Here is a 16,742-nt window from a genome sequence, read left to right on the forward strand (position 1 = left end):
CTATATTACACATACTGTCCTTCCTTCAGTATGGTTGTAAACAACTACCACAAACTGTTAATATACATCAAATAAGTTAAGATATACTCAGAGTTTTAATTTGACGGAAAGTAAACACATTGCATTTAGATATCGGCAAAAAATAAAACAAACATATTTTAACCTTAACACGATTTCATAATTGTCGAGTGGACTGGGTATGATAACTAGTGATATACAAACACAAACACCAGAAAGGTAACGTGACCTTCCTTAAGCGTAATAGTGTTTACTGAATAAACTTGAAACTTGAATAGGATTGTTTAGGATATTGTATGTATTGTGCTTTTGTATATGTGACATATTGTGATAGTTGTATTCGGACATAATATATTAATTGCTATCTCAAGCACCTTGACGCGTATGGTGCTTGAAAAGTAAACTTGAAATTCCGTGTTTGTAACACTAAGTGTATAACAGCCATAACCCATTCCCCGAAAAATAGAAAATATAAGACACTGTAAACATGAAAATAATCTAAATTGCAAGAGCATGTTTTAGTTTCACTGCAATTGACGTTTATATTATAAAACATTTTAATAAAATAGTCTGTGACATATTCAAATTATTCATTTTAGTCATTTTTCGCTAGTTTTTTTTACAGGAAATGTATAATAGGAAAACAATATGTCACTCGACTTCATATCATACATATTATTATTGAACATGTCTTGGAAATATGGAAACTTGACTTGATCGTGTTAATATGAATTAATTTGCTACAATACTAAACAGGTTGATCAAAACCTAAATTTCAACAGCATAGTAGAAAACATTGTTTAAGGTTTGAAATACTGTACACAAGATCCAACGTACATTACAGTATTTGCAAATATTTGAAAGAAGGTCTATCCAAATGCCGTTCATTTGTCAGAATTCAAATTTCAAATCTGTGTAATGGTCATGGTAAAGGTCATCAGAAGGCAAACACATTTTTTATATAAATTGATTACTGTTTCAAAGGCGTAGTTGCGTAATTCTCATTACGGACATTTTCTGAGCTATCACCCCGAGACAACAATGAATGATTACCTTTATGTTTTAGTAGTGTATTTCAAAGCAAACATAGTATAAATGAAAAATGGATTACGAAATATCGAGCATGCATTTCAACCATCAAGATCAAAGCAAATCTTTCATTTCAACATCCCTTTTTCGGCCTTACATCCTAGTCCTTTTAGTATATTTAGATAATACAGTGTAACATACCTTACATAATGATATATTCCAAGATTTTTATACTAGGAAATAAATTTAATTTTTCATCACTCCAAGAAAAGATGAAATAAACCAACTCCAGTTGCCATGGGTATTAAACAATTGATAATATGTATGTTGGCTCACAGGCATTAACGATCCCTTGACCATCATGACGATTTGTGTTATTGTGTGATCAACTAACATTTAAATCAAATAAATGTTATGTCTTTAACGGAAATCACTTACGTACGGCCGAAGGTGTTCACCAACGCTTTCTTTAGATCAACATAAAATAGGTGTTCACAAAACTCCAATATTACGTTTACCGCTCATCTATTTTTTTAAAAAAACGTTCGCATTTATTTTCCAGAAATGCATACATCTAAATCATGCCGATATAGTATTATATACACGGATTAAAGCTGTTTGGATATAGTGCATGGCACAAACATGTTAAATTACGGTGCATATTTTCAATATATGGTACATTCACACGCTCGCTCGCTCCCTCACTTTATTCAACTGGTCAGTCCTCAATTCATTCATTCACTCTCCATGCAGTCAAATTGTACAAAATCCTGAATGAATCTTATTGTTTTACTGCATAAAACATTTGACAGCCCCGATGTAGAGATTACTTATTATCGCATCTCAGATAAGTAGATCCAATAATTTAACCATGCTAGAAATTTATCTTGCCCACGGGCGAAGACTAAATGCCCGTATGGAACTCCTTTTTAATGGTTACCACATTGTAATTACCTCCCTTGTTGGAGACTGTCGTCTGTAGTATCATGGAAACCTTGTCTTGTGGCAATATTTATAATGCTATGTAATTATTTCTTGCTTAAAATGTCACCATAAAACAGTTTTCAAGCACCTTTCAAGAAATAACGCTTCACTTTCCTTAGAACTTTTTAAATTCCGATTTGACTATTAACATAATCTAAATCTAAGGTTGTCCGGTTAGCGCAATCGCTTCTCACCAAGGCGACCCGGATTCGATTCCCGGCCTGGGCGCATGTGAGTTTGGTTAGTGTTCACCAAGCCGGACAAGTGTGTTTTCTCCGGGCACTTCGGTTTCCCTCACAACACAAGACCACACTCCCGTACAACATCGTGCCAACGAGTGTGATTAATATAAGTCGTAATAGCTTGTTTTACAATTGTTGTAAATTTAAATAAAGTTTGAACTAAATCACTGCGCGCATATCCATGACAACCACAAACTTTCGCATATCCGTACGCATTTATGATCACTAAGCACAAAAAAGTTCCAGCGAAAATAAGTTTTTACTTAATTTTGATTAACTGAGGAGGGGGAGAAAAATCATCTACCATAGCCGCTCGTGAACGATATGTTCATCTCGACCCCCGCGCAGGGTGTTTTGCGGTTACTCGGTAAACCTAGTTTCCGCAAATACCCTACGCTAGGTTCGGAATGAACCTGTCTTACACTCTCGGCAACTTTATTTGTAAATTGTGGCCTCGATGAACGAGTAAGCAATTCGTGACCACGACTTAACATAGTCTTTGGGAAACGAATGAAAAAACTCACACTTGTAAACACTCTGCATTTCCTTCAGGTTATGATTAATTCGGCTTGTATTGTCATGTTAGGCGAAGGCAGTCGGAGAGATACAACAAACGATTTTATTCAACTGTTGCTGAATTAAACACGACTGTTAATATAAATGGCTCTGTTGACGATTATCCTTTCAGACAAAATACTAATGGATGTTGATTTTCATACAAAACAACAAGACACTGTCACGGCTTTCGATTTCTGGTGAAATATTAAGGCACCTTTAAGATTGACGGCATAACCTGATTGAGTATGCTAAGCATTCAATGCGAACCATATTAAAGTGTGTATTTACAAACTGTGAAAACAGCCTGTAATATGGTAATTCAATGTTAAATGCACACAAATATACGTACCCAGAAGTATCCTCACCGCTGGCCATTTTACCCACAAATTTTGACCTGAAATAAATAGACATTATATATCGTAATTTGTATCAATTAAAATATTGATGTGACATTAATTCTGATATCGCTTGTAGCGAAAAGAATGTGTATGTAAAATGTTTTATTTTCTTTTTCTTAATTTGAATAATGAAGGGCAATGACATGGTCTTTTACGCTACACGTATTACATTTGGCTCAGTGCTCACATTTAACGACCATTACAGCAACAACCAAAATATCAACAACAACATCAAACATCATAAACAACAACAACAACAAAACACATGAAACAGCAACACAAATAAATAAATAACAATACAGTTCATTACCTCTCCTAATGCATGTTGTTCACGAGCAGAGCCATGAAATCGTTAGACACGTTGGTTTCTGCAAATGAAATTTTACGTGTTACATAGTGATATACTTTCGCTGAAACGTTTAAGCTTCAGCCTTTTGAATCATTACATTGCGATCATTTAACGTAGAATTAATCCAGGAACTAAACGTCCCATTGGCCGAAACCGAAAAAACCGAGAGCCCTACTGAGATCTTAGTTTTCCTAGGTCTCAAACTTGACACAGGGGGAATGGTAGTACGCATACCTAAGGTAAAGATCTAAACAGTAGTGGGGTATATCCAAAATATCATAGCCAATTAGTCAACTACTCTGAAAGAAATGCAATCACTGATCGGGTCTCTCATTTTTTGTTGCTGCGCCATACCGTTAAGGCGCCCCTTCTGCAGGAGACTGGTGAACTCAACATGCGGTCTAACCAAACCCTTCCATCACATCCGTTAAAAAAGGTCTGTTTAGTTAGACTTAGAATTGTGGCTCAATTTCTTAAGAAAATTCAACGGCGTTTCGGTATCCCATGACCAATTCTTGATAACAAACGGCATCGGAGAGTTTTATACAGTTAGTGCTGGGGGAACAGAGTCTTAGGAATCTACTCCCAGTGCCACTTGGCATGCGCCCGCTGGCCCGAATCATTGAAAAGGTAAGGCGTACTCAAAGATATCACCGTTCTAGAGATTTTCCCAATTATGGTTGCTATTTTTATTTTGGGGGAGGGGCTCAGAAACAAAAAAGTAAGATTCAATTGCGATAATATAAGTGTCGTCCACATCCTAAACTCTTTTTAATCCAAGTCGGATAAAATGATGGATATTCTTCGGGTTTTGACATTAAAATGCCTCAAGTTCAATATTCTTTTGAGTGCGTCTCACGTACCCCATTAAAAAAGCTCAATATGTGATGCCCTTCACGCTTCCAGATCGCGCGTTCCGTCAGCAAGCACCGGAAGCGAACGAGGAGCCCCAACCCATCCCGCCGAATCTTTGACGGAAGCAGACACACTTTTGCAATGTTCGTTAGCAGACAACACACGCAGGACATATATCACATCGTTTAACGCGTTCCAAGCATTCCTGACTAAATATAACTTGAGACAACACATGCCGATACCCGCACATTATTTAGTGTGATTCCGTTTTGAATAAGCGTTTGACTACACACTTTCTGTAGAAATATATATTTTTACTATACAACAGTTGCAAAATAAGTTTTAACATATAAATATTTCTTTTCTTAAATAGCATTTGTTATAAAATATGTCAAAGTATGCATATAACAATTAACAGGAAAGTTCAGTAACTTCTGTAAAATTTAACATTAAGCTTTGAATAGTTACAACTGTACAGTATTGCAGAACACTGTTAAAAGAACATTTGAAAGAAATAAGAGTTTGATGACAATAACAAACAGTTCCTCTGAACACCATTCGACTTCATACATTCCAATTACCCAACTTCTATTATAATAAGCTATTATAATATATTGATTCTCACAAATATTTCAGATTCAAAGAAGTTTGAGTGTTTTACCCTTCATTATTATCATTACGCTTAACAGTGCACTGTAGGACCTTATTATTCCCAGATCATATTCTTTACAGATCTGGAAAAACAGAATCCTATTCTTCACAGTTTCAAACTGTGTAATATATGATTGACCAAAACGTCGGTAAGCAAGAGAATCATATTTTTCACAGATTTTGTCGATGACATTGCTGTGTGATACATTTGATATTTAAAATGTTATAATAAAAAGAAATAAAAAATAATAAAAATAAAATAATAATAACATGATAAAAGTACTACTACTACTACTAGTACTACAATTACGACTACTACTACTACTACAACTGCTTCTTATAATAGTAAATATTATCAGCGTCGGATCCAGTAAGTGTTTTTGTCCTATTATGTTGTTTGCATTGAAGCTAGTCATTTAAAGCACTGTCATATGGGACCTCCTTTAAACGGGCTAACCCTTTATAGACAGTGGTGTTACAAATATTCCTTGTTCGTTATATATGTTGTAAAGAACACCACCAAATATAGATGCAAAATTAATACAAAGTTGGGATTACCGGGGAAAATGATATTTATCCTAGATTTGGAAATAATTACATTTATTTCAATAATACCATCTTATGTGTGAATATCACTGTCATCTTCAACAGCAAAATGCAGTCAATGGTACGGCTCCTTATATAGGTATCATTTGTTTACTTGATTGATATGAATAAATTCTTCTCAATATTTAGGATCTTGTAGTTAGTAAAGACAATATAGTACAATAAAGATTAATGACCTTTTATATGTAAAGTAATTACTTATCCAAACAAAGGAATCGGAAACTAAACGTTTAACAAATTGTCTTGTTTAGTTACGTTAAGTCCAAGAGACACCGAGTGTCTAATTACGTATCGCTTAAACTAGCAGAGTAATACGTAAATATTGGATCCCAGTGTATGTTTTATTGAGTATACTCAGTAAACTTCAGTATAATATTTCACGCAATTCATATAATACACCTGTCATTTACGACCCTCTTTAAAAATAGGGACATGTCAAGGCAATGGTCGGATTAAAATCAAGTTGTATAAAGCAAATAGCTTAAAAATAGTTTTGAAAAACATGCAATGAACCTTATTAAGCATTTTCGAAATAGCCTCCGCATCGTTAACAGTACGTATTTAGCAGCGTTCCGTTGTATCTTTATAAAGTAACACTCAGTACCAAACTGTTGTCCTACAATGATTCTGCCATAAAATGAATACGTATGTTTTGTTACAATCTGTTATTATATATGGAGGATTAATCACTTTATAACTGAATGATACATATTGTTAGCTAGTCAAACGTCAAAAGACACCGCTTTCAGTGCCGTGTTAAAACATATTGTATAGATAATTGCATACCCCAACCTGGACTCTCAATGGAAGAAACGCTAAGATAATTGTATAACTCAACGGAAGAAAACGCTGGAATGTCCCTAAAATAATGATAAGGTGACAATACGCATTATGTATAAATCAAGGAGCTTTAGCCTTAAAAACTACATTACAGCTCTCCTTAATATCGTAACCCGATACTCAAAGTATGTAACCCTGTTTGTATGGTTTTAAGAAAAGCTTTAGTATCTTACAGAAGGTTTTGATAAAACAAATCCACCGGCTTCAGACAAGTAAAATATGTTTCAAAAAACTATGTAATAGCAAATTGTCAATGACTTATACAGATGTCGCTTGTTTACCTTTTACAGAAAAAAACTCAAAACGCTCTCTCTAACTTACTGTTCTTAAGCTAAAAACATAGCCATAGTTCAAACGTAACTACATGATGTTTAAATCACAATGATAATGACAATGATGATGACAATGATGATGATGATGATGATGATGATGATGATGATGATGATGATGATTATATATTTTCTCGGTAACGTGCCAACTATTACTGCGAATTAATTTATATTCATTTAAAATCTTCTTTTTTTTCGATCAGTGATGATAGATCAGTTTCAGTCATAATTATTCATTCAATCTGTTCAATCTGTTCATCAAGTATGTGTTAATTTTACTCTTTGTTTCTGAACACCATCCATTGTTCACGAGCCTATAAACATTTATTTTGTTTAATCAAATACTAGCCAGAGACAACAAAGAGAGAGGAGCCTAGGCTAGATCAAACCTAAATGAATGCGTACTCTTTGAATACCCCGGAGACAACGAAGGGAGAGGAGCCTAGGCTAGAACAACCCTAAATGGATGCGTACACTTTGAATACACCAGAGACAACGAAGGGAGAGGAGCCTAGGCTAGATCAACCCTAAATGTATGCGTACTCTTTGAATACCCCGGAGACAACAAAGGGAGAGGAGCCTAAGCTAGATCAACCCTAAATGTATGCGTACTCTTTGAATACCCCGGAGACAACAAAGGGAGAGGAGCCTAGGCTAGATCAAACCTAAATGTATGCGTACTCTTTGAATACCCCGGAGACAATAAAGAGAGATGAGCCTAGGCTAGATCAAACCTAAATGTATGCGTACTCTTTGAATACCCCAGAGACAACAAAGGGAGAGGAGTCTGGCCTTGATCAACCCTAAATGTATGCGTACTCTTTGAATACCCCAGAGACAACAAAGGGAGAGGAGCCTGGCCTTGATCAACTCTAAATGTATGCGTACTCTTTAAATACCCCGGAGACAACGAAGGGAGAGCAGCCTAGGCTAGATCAACCCTAAATGTATGCGTACTCTTTGAATACCCCGGAGACAATAAAGAGAGAGGAGCCTAGGCTAGATCAACCCTAAATGTATGCGTACTCTTTGAATACCCCGGAGACAATAAAGAGAGAGGAACCTAGGCTAGATCAACCCTAAATGTATGCGTACTCTTTGAATACCCCGGAGACAACGAATGGAGAGGAGCCTGGCCTTGATCAACCCTAAATGTATGCGTACTCTTTGAATATCCCGGAGACAACGAAGGGAGAGGAGCCTGGCCTTGATCAACCCTAAATGTATGCGTACTCTTTGAATACCCCGGAGACAACAAAGAGAGTGGAGCCTGGCCTTGATCAACCCTAAATGTATGCGTACTCTTTGAATACCCCGGAGACAGCAAAGAGAGAGGAGCCTGGCCTTGATCAACCCTAAATATATGCGTACTCTTTGAATACCCCGGAGACAACAAAGAGAGAGGAGCCTGGCCTTGATCAACCCTAAATGTATGCGTACTCTTTGAATACCCCGGAGACAACAAAGAGAGAGGAGCCTGGCCTTGATCAACCCTAAATGTATGCGTACTCTTTGAATACCCCGGAGGCAACAAAGAGAGAGGAGCCTGGCATTGATCAACCCTAAATGTATGCGTACTCTTTGAATACCCCGGAGACAACGAAGGTAGAGGAGCCTGGGCTTGATCAACCCTAAATATATGCGTACTCTTTGAATACCCCGGAGACAACGAAGGGAGAGGAGCATAGGCTAGATCAACCCTAAATGTATGCGTACTCTTTGAATACCCCGGAGACAACGAAGGGAGAGCAGCCTAGGCTAGATCAACCCTAAATGTATGCGTACTCTTTGAATACACCGGAGACAACGAAGGGAGAGGAGCCTAGGCTAGATCAACCCTAAATGTATGCGTACACTTTGAATACCCCGGAGACAACAAAGGGAGAGGAGCCTAGGCTAGATCAACCCTAAATGTATGCGTACTCTTTGAATACGCCGGAGACAACGAAGGGTGAGCAGCCTAGGCTATATCAACCCTTAATGTATGGGTTCTCCCTAAAGGCCCCAGTGACAACGAAAGGAGAGGAGCCTACCCTGGATCCACCCTAAATGTATGCGTGCTCCCTAAATGCCCTTGTGATAACGAAGCAAGAGGAGCCGTCAACAGGCAATTATTTGGACTTATCGCAATGGTACTTAAATGACAATGTTAATAATGTTCACAAATTGTCCGAACGCATAAATGGCGAAAATTAAGAACTTTTGTTATATAATATAACCGCATTAAAGCTGTACCCGCCAAGACTTTACCGGAGACAGTATTCGCGTCACGTGCCATGTTTATATTTTGATGGTTCATACACACTTTTTCATCCTTATGAGCAAATTGTACTTTTATAAATGGAATTTGATCAATTGTCAAATAAAGATAAATTATATTTTGAAAAAAAATGATCAATTGTGTTGAATGGATACTTTCTACTAATGTATTCGGCTACGTGTTTGAATGTACATGTATTTGCAACCAGGGCCAATTGGGTACAAAAGAAAACCATTGGGGACGATGAAACGATGAAATTATGAAATTTATTGGGTGATATTATATAAGGTTTGTTAGTATCTCGTTATATCCTTGGTGATGATGATGATGATGATGATGATGATGATGATGATGATGATGATGATGATGAATGAATTATTTATTATCTGAAATTAAATATTCTGGTCTCGTATTTAACATTATTCAACAGACAATTTAGGTAACACACTTATTATGGACACTGGTTATTTACGTTGCCCTGCCCAATTCATAGATAAGCGAGGATAACTGTGAGTGCGCGTTTGAGTATTAAAAACATTGACGAATGGGTACAAATTTATTCGATAAAAATCAACATCTATACAAAATGGTGGACTGCAACAATCATTTCGTGTCCGGGAAAGTACTTATGTGAAAATAACGACTCTGTTGACAAATTCAGTTTAAATCGCTGTCGAAGATATATTGAACAATTTTGTCATTATCATTCGACACCGATGCATAATAATAACTAAATATCATTTTGCCCGATGTTAAATTGAAGAGCGATGTAACGTTACAACAGTGATTTTTTTAATCATCTTTACCGCCCGTGTCTTGCAAACTGGGAAAAAATGTCGAGTTCGGGAAACATACACAATCATGTCAAAATAGCTAATATAATGGCAAATATACATGTGTTCACTTTTTTATGCATACATTATGCTGTGAAAGAGTTAGTCTTGTCAAGATTTTGTTTATTTTTTCTAGAAATTCGTTGCTTTTTTATTCATTTACGTATACTGCATTTATCAAATTTTGAAAAATTTCATTTTTGGGGGAAAATGGACATTTTTCCGCAAGGGGAAACAGCCTTAAAAGGCACTACCAAAAATCACCGTACAGGGATACACAAGAAATGTCAAAATAATAAAAAAAAGTATCTCTGAGTGCTCATTATTGTAGCTTAAACAGGTTTGTGAGAAAACGGGGTATTATGAAAAGTATTGAGATTGCATTTAGAGAACTATTCGATGCTTGTTTTTGATTATTTTTAGGATATTTTTCCTTTTTGTAATTGTAAAAGCACTTTGCACAAAATAAGCATTAATGATAACGTATGGGACTTATAACAACTGCTTCTCCCAAATTGCCTATGTAATCTGCAGGTTGGCGCATGATTGTAATGGCGTATTTAGCTGACTGCAGTTGTCAAAAATTGTACCAAGCATTAGTATAAGTAGTCGGGCTTGTACCTATAAAAGTCTAATTGGATGACTGTGACTCAGTATGTGCATGTTTTGTCAGATTTATGAACTGTTTGGACGTTCCTGTAAGTTAGATGTAATATCCTTCCCTCATAATAACTGTAGATATGGTGTTTGTTTTTTCAACGTAAATGTCCTCATTACAATTACTATAGTATGTGCCACTGTTTTGTCGGTCCCTGAATAATTGTTTCCAAGATGTGATTATTTTCAATGTTCATGTCCTCAGAACTATAAATTTATACTGAAAGTGTATACATAAATGTCAATGTAAAGTCCGTTCCTGAATTACTGTCCCCATGGGGAGTATCTCTGCATTGTACTTGTCCTTATAAATCTTAGTATATGTTAATATAATGTTCGTCCCTAAACAACTGTCCCCGTGGCGTATGTCTTTGTAATGTACCATTCATTTTACAATGACTATAACTATATTGGAAGCCAATTTTATGTCCATCCCTGAAAAACTGTCGCTATGGTGTCATTCTTTGTAAAGTACATTTTAGAATAAATATTTAAACTATACTGCATGTCAATGTAATACTCGTCTCTGAATAACTGTCCCCATGGTGTCATTCTTTGTAAGGTACATTTCAGAATAACTATTACTGGAGTGTGTGTCAATGTTATGTCCGTCCCTGAATAACTGTCACCATGGTGTGTGTCTTTACAATGTACATGTCAGAATTACTATAACAGTACTATGGTATATGTCAATGTATGTTTGTCCCTGAATAACTGTCTCAATAGTGCAGTGCTATGTAAATATCAGGATAACTATTGGTATATGGTATTTAAGTGTCATGTCCGTTCCTAAATAAGTCTCCCTATGACGTGTGTTCTTGCATTGGTCATGTCAGAATAACTATTACTATAGTGTATGTCAAGGTAATGTCCGTCCCTTTATAGCTCTACTCATGGGGTTTCTCTTAACATGTTCATGTCAAAATAACTAGTACTATAGTGTATGTCAGTTAAATGTCCGTCCCTGAATAATTGTCCCCATGGCGTTTGTCTTAACAATGTTCATGTCAGAATGACTATTATTTTAGTGCATGTCAAAGATATTATTTGTCAACTTAGTTACTTTGATCTTTGATTGGTCTTAATTAAAATTACAAGCGTCGGCTACAATGCAATGAGACACTCTGATTATGAAGTGTCATAGAGATGCTAACTTTCGATAATAGGTTGTGAAGTTTTAAAATGTATTTAATAACATGTGTTTTGATAAAATGTACCTCAGTGTCAGACATGTTTTCATGAATTCAGTCATTAGCTTTCAACAAGATAGTAATTTCGGTCTTCTGTTAATTTGAAGAAGTGAGTATCAATATTAAAGCCTTTTATGGGTTCATTGAGATATATATTAAAGTAATTATTAATTAGCACATTAATTCTTACCTGTCGAAAAATCCTCTATGAAAATATAATCACTAATGCCATGGCCTGTTCGTTTCGTTTTAAGACTTCCTGAACGACCGCGTCTACTGACTTGTTGATAGAAAATAAACACATAAAATCCATTGACTGAGATATTTTATCGTAGATTTAAATACAAATATCGATTAACAGAATAATTGTTTAGACAGTCAATACAATTTAGATGTAAAGTAACAGTAACTTGACGCACTCGTTCAGAAATGTATACAATTTGACGAACTGAAACGATTTATAAGACCTCCTTGTGAGTACGCTTAAGTACCATGTGTTATGTTCACATTATTTCTTTTATGATTAGATGTTAATTATAAATTCTGCCTAGTATTAGCAAGTTAAATATTACACTCAAAAATCTATGGCGTCAAATTCATAGTATCATTAAAGTAGCGCTTCACATGTGTAATTATATCATTTTGAAGAAAGTAATGATTTCACTTGCTAAAACAAAACATGTAGTACAAGATGTGTAAATTTAATTGTTTTTACCATAAATGTCTAATACGTAAATAACGCATTCAAAATGAAAAACAGCAGTGTATTTGTATTAACATATATTGTGCGACTATAACAAAATGAATTGCGTCGCACAAATATTTAAATACGTAATAGGTGGAAGCCTCTCCGGAACGGACAGTCCATGAATAATAATAAAGGCTTTTTCTGATGTTTGTGAAATCAGTTTAAATGACAATTCCGTCACGAATAAAAAACCTCATTCATTTATTCGAACTGTGAGTAAATTAGGGCGTGCTTTACTAACCAAATGATTTAAAATGATGAATCAAAAGTTTCCCTGTTTGTTCATGTAAAGTTCAATTATTCCGTCTGGCGAAAACATTAAAAGCTGACTTTGCGGGTTTATATCTTGCTCCGGTAACTCAAAAACGAATTTCTAAATTAACGTCATTCCTTTAAACCCACCATATTTGTGTCAGACAGTATTTTATGTGTTATATGTTAACCAGACATGCATCAATAGGTTCAAAATTAAATAAAACATCTACGTACATTTAATCATCTCTAGTTTGCTTCTTTTTTATTAAACACTTGTGGGTTTTGTTCGCGTATGTCTTGGTTGTATAACCCTCGTAGCTTGTTCGGATCATCCCTAGTACGTCATGTTCCGATCACCCCTAGTACGTCTTGTTCTTATCACCCTTAGTACGTCTTATTCTGATCACCCCTAGTGTTACATGATAGCTTTATCATCGAAGGGTTATCTGCCCTAGTAAGTTAAATACCTAGGCACAGCCACTTGCTTATCGGTTCTAGTTTAGATATCGTACAATACATGTCGCAATAAATAGTTAGAGCATATTTAGTGTCGTTCTTATATTTATATGTATTCCTCAATAACATAACACATAGTACGTCTTGTTATGATCACCCCTAGTACGTCTTGTTCTTATCACCTCTGTTACGTCTTGTTCTTATCACCCCTAGTACGTCTTGTTCTGATCACCCCTAGTGTGTCTTGTTCTGATCACCCCTAGTACGTCTTGTTCTTATCACCCCTAATGTGTCTTGTTCTTATCACACCTAGTACGTCTTGTTCTTATCACCCCTAGTGTGACTTGTACTTATCACCCCTAGTACGTTTTGTTCTGATCACCCCTAGTGTGTCATGTTCTTATCACCCCTAGTGTGTCTTGTTCTTATCACCCCTAGTGTGTCATGTTATGATCACCCCTAGTGTGTCTTTTTCTGATCACCCCTAGTACGTCTTGTTCTTATCAACCCTAATATGTCTTGTTCTTATCACCCCTAGTATATCTTGTTCTTATCACCCCTAGTGTGTCTTGTTCTTAACACCCCTTGTACCTCTTGTTCTGATCACCCCTAGTATGTCTTGTTATGATCACCCCTAGTAAGTCTTGTTCTTATCACCCTAGTATGTCTTGTTCTGATCAGCCCTAGTATGTCTTGTTCTGATCAACCCTAGTACGTCTTGTTTATATCACCCCTGGTGCGTCTTGTTCCGATCACCCCTTGTACGTCTTGTTTTGATTACCATTGTTCGTCTTCTTCTGATCAACCCTAGTACGTCTTGTTCTGATCATCCTTGTACGTCTTGTTCTGATCACCTCTTATACGTCCTGTTCTGATCACCTCTTTTACATGTTAATCTTATCACTCCTTGTAAGTCTTCTTCTTATCACCCAGAGTACGTTTAGTTCTGATCAGCCCTAGTGCGTCTTGTTTTTATCACCTATTGTACGTCTTTTCCTGATGAACTCTTGTACGTCTTGTTCTTATCACCCCTAGTACGTCTTGTTCTTATCACCCCGAGTATGTCTATTTATTATTCATAAATATTAGTTTTACTGTTTGAAGTCATGAAATTATTTCTTTTGAAAATTATAATGTTTAGACACGTGGCATTGATTTGTGTATACTATTATGTATTAAGACGATATACTATTGTATAAGTCTAATAAACTGTCTGTTCTGTTCTGTTCTTGTTTTTATCACCTCGTGTACGTCTTTTTCTGATCACCTCTTGTACGTCTTTATTATATAGCAATACGCTAAGGTCAAATTTGGTTGATTTTAATCCGAAAAATCTGATTGAATGGTTTTAAATCTGGCAAATCTGACTGAAATGTTTTATTCAAAATGTATCATGTTCAGTCCTTTCAGTCCTTTTATTATCTTGTATACTCTAAACAATAGCAAAGATGGATCAACAAATCGATCAATAAATTATTGGTAATTTTTTCGTAAGGCTACAATTTATTTATAAGACATTAGTATCAGTTACAACTGTAACAATGACGTACTATTGATGATTTACATTTACAATAGGATTAAAGACATCTTTTGTTTAGGTCTTGAGGAACATGCAATCACACATGCGGCGATACAATGGATTTCAAGAAGAACACCATGAAGAAAAATAATCATACAGGATTGATACAGACAATTATAAACGATCGGACCATGCTTCATCGTCCCATGTTCTAAACTATATTACAACCTTTAGCCGCGGCAATCGTATCGTATTGAATGTAAACGTTGTATAACAATTGGTATAAATGCTTGTCCCATAGAGTGTATTTTCATCCAAATCACCAATGTCAAAGATATGAACGGATAAATATAAATTACTAGATATATATAAGAACCAGAACTCGACAGTTAACAATAAATACGTTTTGTTTTCCGTTTTATTATCCAACTATCATACTAGAAGGGAGTCCACAAGAAGCCGTCATCTAAAGTGCCTAAGGTCGACCAAGCCTTGATCAAAAGTAGCATTTCTTGAACAACAATTACAAGCAGTTGTCAACCTATTTTGAAGAAGTAAGAACGATTGTGCTGGCAAGCTGCAGCTCGTTCAGGTGCAGGAGGCTTTAATGTACATACAGACTGCTGAAACTAGTGATCATGTGAGTGGCGACAAGAACTTACCTTATTAAAGTAGCTACACGTAATTCAGGGAGAAACAATGGTAGGAGATGCCGGATACAAACGTTTTAAAAGTTTAAGTATGTACCTGCAATATCAGCATAAATGTTAAAAAAATATTTCGTCAGAAAAAGATATCTACAATTGCGAGAAACAAAAATGAGGGTGTAATATCAAATGACGAATTGAAGGGATTATGCTGTAATGAAATACGGAGTCATATGGCGTTCCAATTTTGGGGTCGCTATTTTAATCTGGCGTTGGGACAGAAGCCGGTTAGGTTTTAGAGGTTTTGGTTGAGCCATTTTTAGCCCGAGCAGCAGGGCAGATTTACGGAGGATTGTTTTTGGGAAGGAAGTTTTTCCTAATACTGAAATCTGTATTGTTAAATGCATGGTTATATATACATTTAATCAATTACTTATATTGGCTTTGAATGTATTTGTATTTGTTAGCTCAAGATAGACAATACATTTTCCGCTTTATTACACGTAAATATTCCATTTGTATTGATTTGAATAGATCAAGTTTAATTCTGTCCTGATGGTAAATAAAGATTGACAATATATTTGTGTCACCAAATGACAATCATTTTGCCGATATCTTATTTCATTTGCATGCCTAAAGTCATTATATTATCGTGAGATTTCATAAGTTAGTAGCTGAAACCATACCAGGTCAGAGCGGGGTCCAGAAATGGCCCCAATATGTCGAAAATACTTAAGTTAAATCTCAAACTCAATCTATACTCATTTTACCAAATAACATCAAAATGTATTGGATTTTTTACACATTTTTAAACCGCATTCTATACTTAAATATGATGATTAAAACCTTTGGTCTAGATTCAAAGGGAAAATATTCTGAAGCCAAAAAATGTACTCGAGTTCAATGTATGGCCTTTTAACAATTACTCAAGTATATTGTTTGCTCTAGAATTTTTTTCTTTGAAATATTGTTTAAATCTTTCAATAACACATTCAATCAGAAAATACGTTTTCAAAAAGTATAAAAACATGCCAGATTTTTAATAATACTATGTTTTTGTGTGGTAAAATGAGTTCAGATTGAGATTGAGATTTGACTTAAGTATTTTCGTATTATTTGGGCCTGCATGCTTCCCACGTATATCCCATATCGGGTCACCTATAAGCCCTGTATATATCACGTAAATACAACCTTCTTACACCGGTCGTCTTATGGTGAAAGATTCATTTATTTACCGGAATCGGAAAAAGACACCATTATGGTATGATATAAAGACTAGTTATCCAATATGGAAAATATGGGGAGTCACCGAGTGATC

General features: G+C 35.6%; 1 protein-coding gene across 3 annotated transcripts in view; it reads right to left on the minus strand.

The window, feature by feature from the left end:
• Window positions 1-12,086, minus strand: part of LOC128239771 (uncharacterized) — a 31,775-nt gene extending 19,689 nt beyond the window's left edge. For all 3 annotated transcript variants that reach the window (XM_052956194.1, XM_052956193.1, XM_052956192.1), the window contains exons 1-3: window positions 11,990-12,086; window positions 3,540-3,597; window positions 3,181-3,225 (exon numbers count right to left, since the gene is read on the minus strand). In XM_052956194.1, the coding sequence (XP_052812154.1) occupies window positions 3,181-3,206 (26 nt within the window). In that variant the 5' untranslated portion in view covers window positions 3,207-3,225; window positions 3,540-3,597; window positions 11,990-12,086. The remainder of the gene's footprint in view (window positions 1-3,180; window positions 3,226-3,539; window positions 3,598-11,989) is intronic.
• Window positions 12,087-16,742: the final 4,656 nt, after the last annotated feature.

Source organism: Mya arenaria, chromosome 7 (genome assembly GCF_026914265.1).
Source record: "Mya arenaria isolate MELC-2E11 chromosome 7, ASM2691426v1".
NCBI classification, from domain to species: domain Eukaryota; kingdom Metazoa; phylum Mollusca; class Bivalvia; order Myida; family Myidae; genus Mya; species Mya arenaria.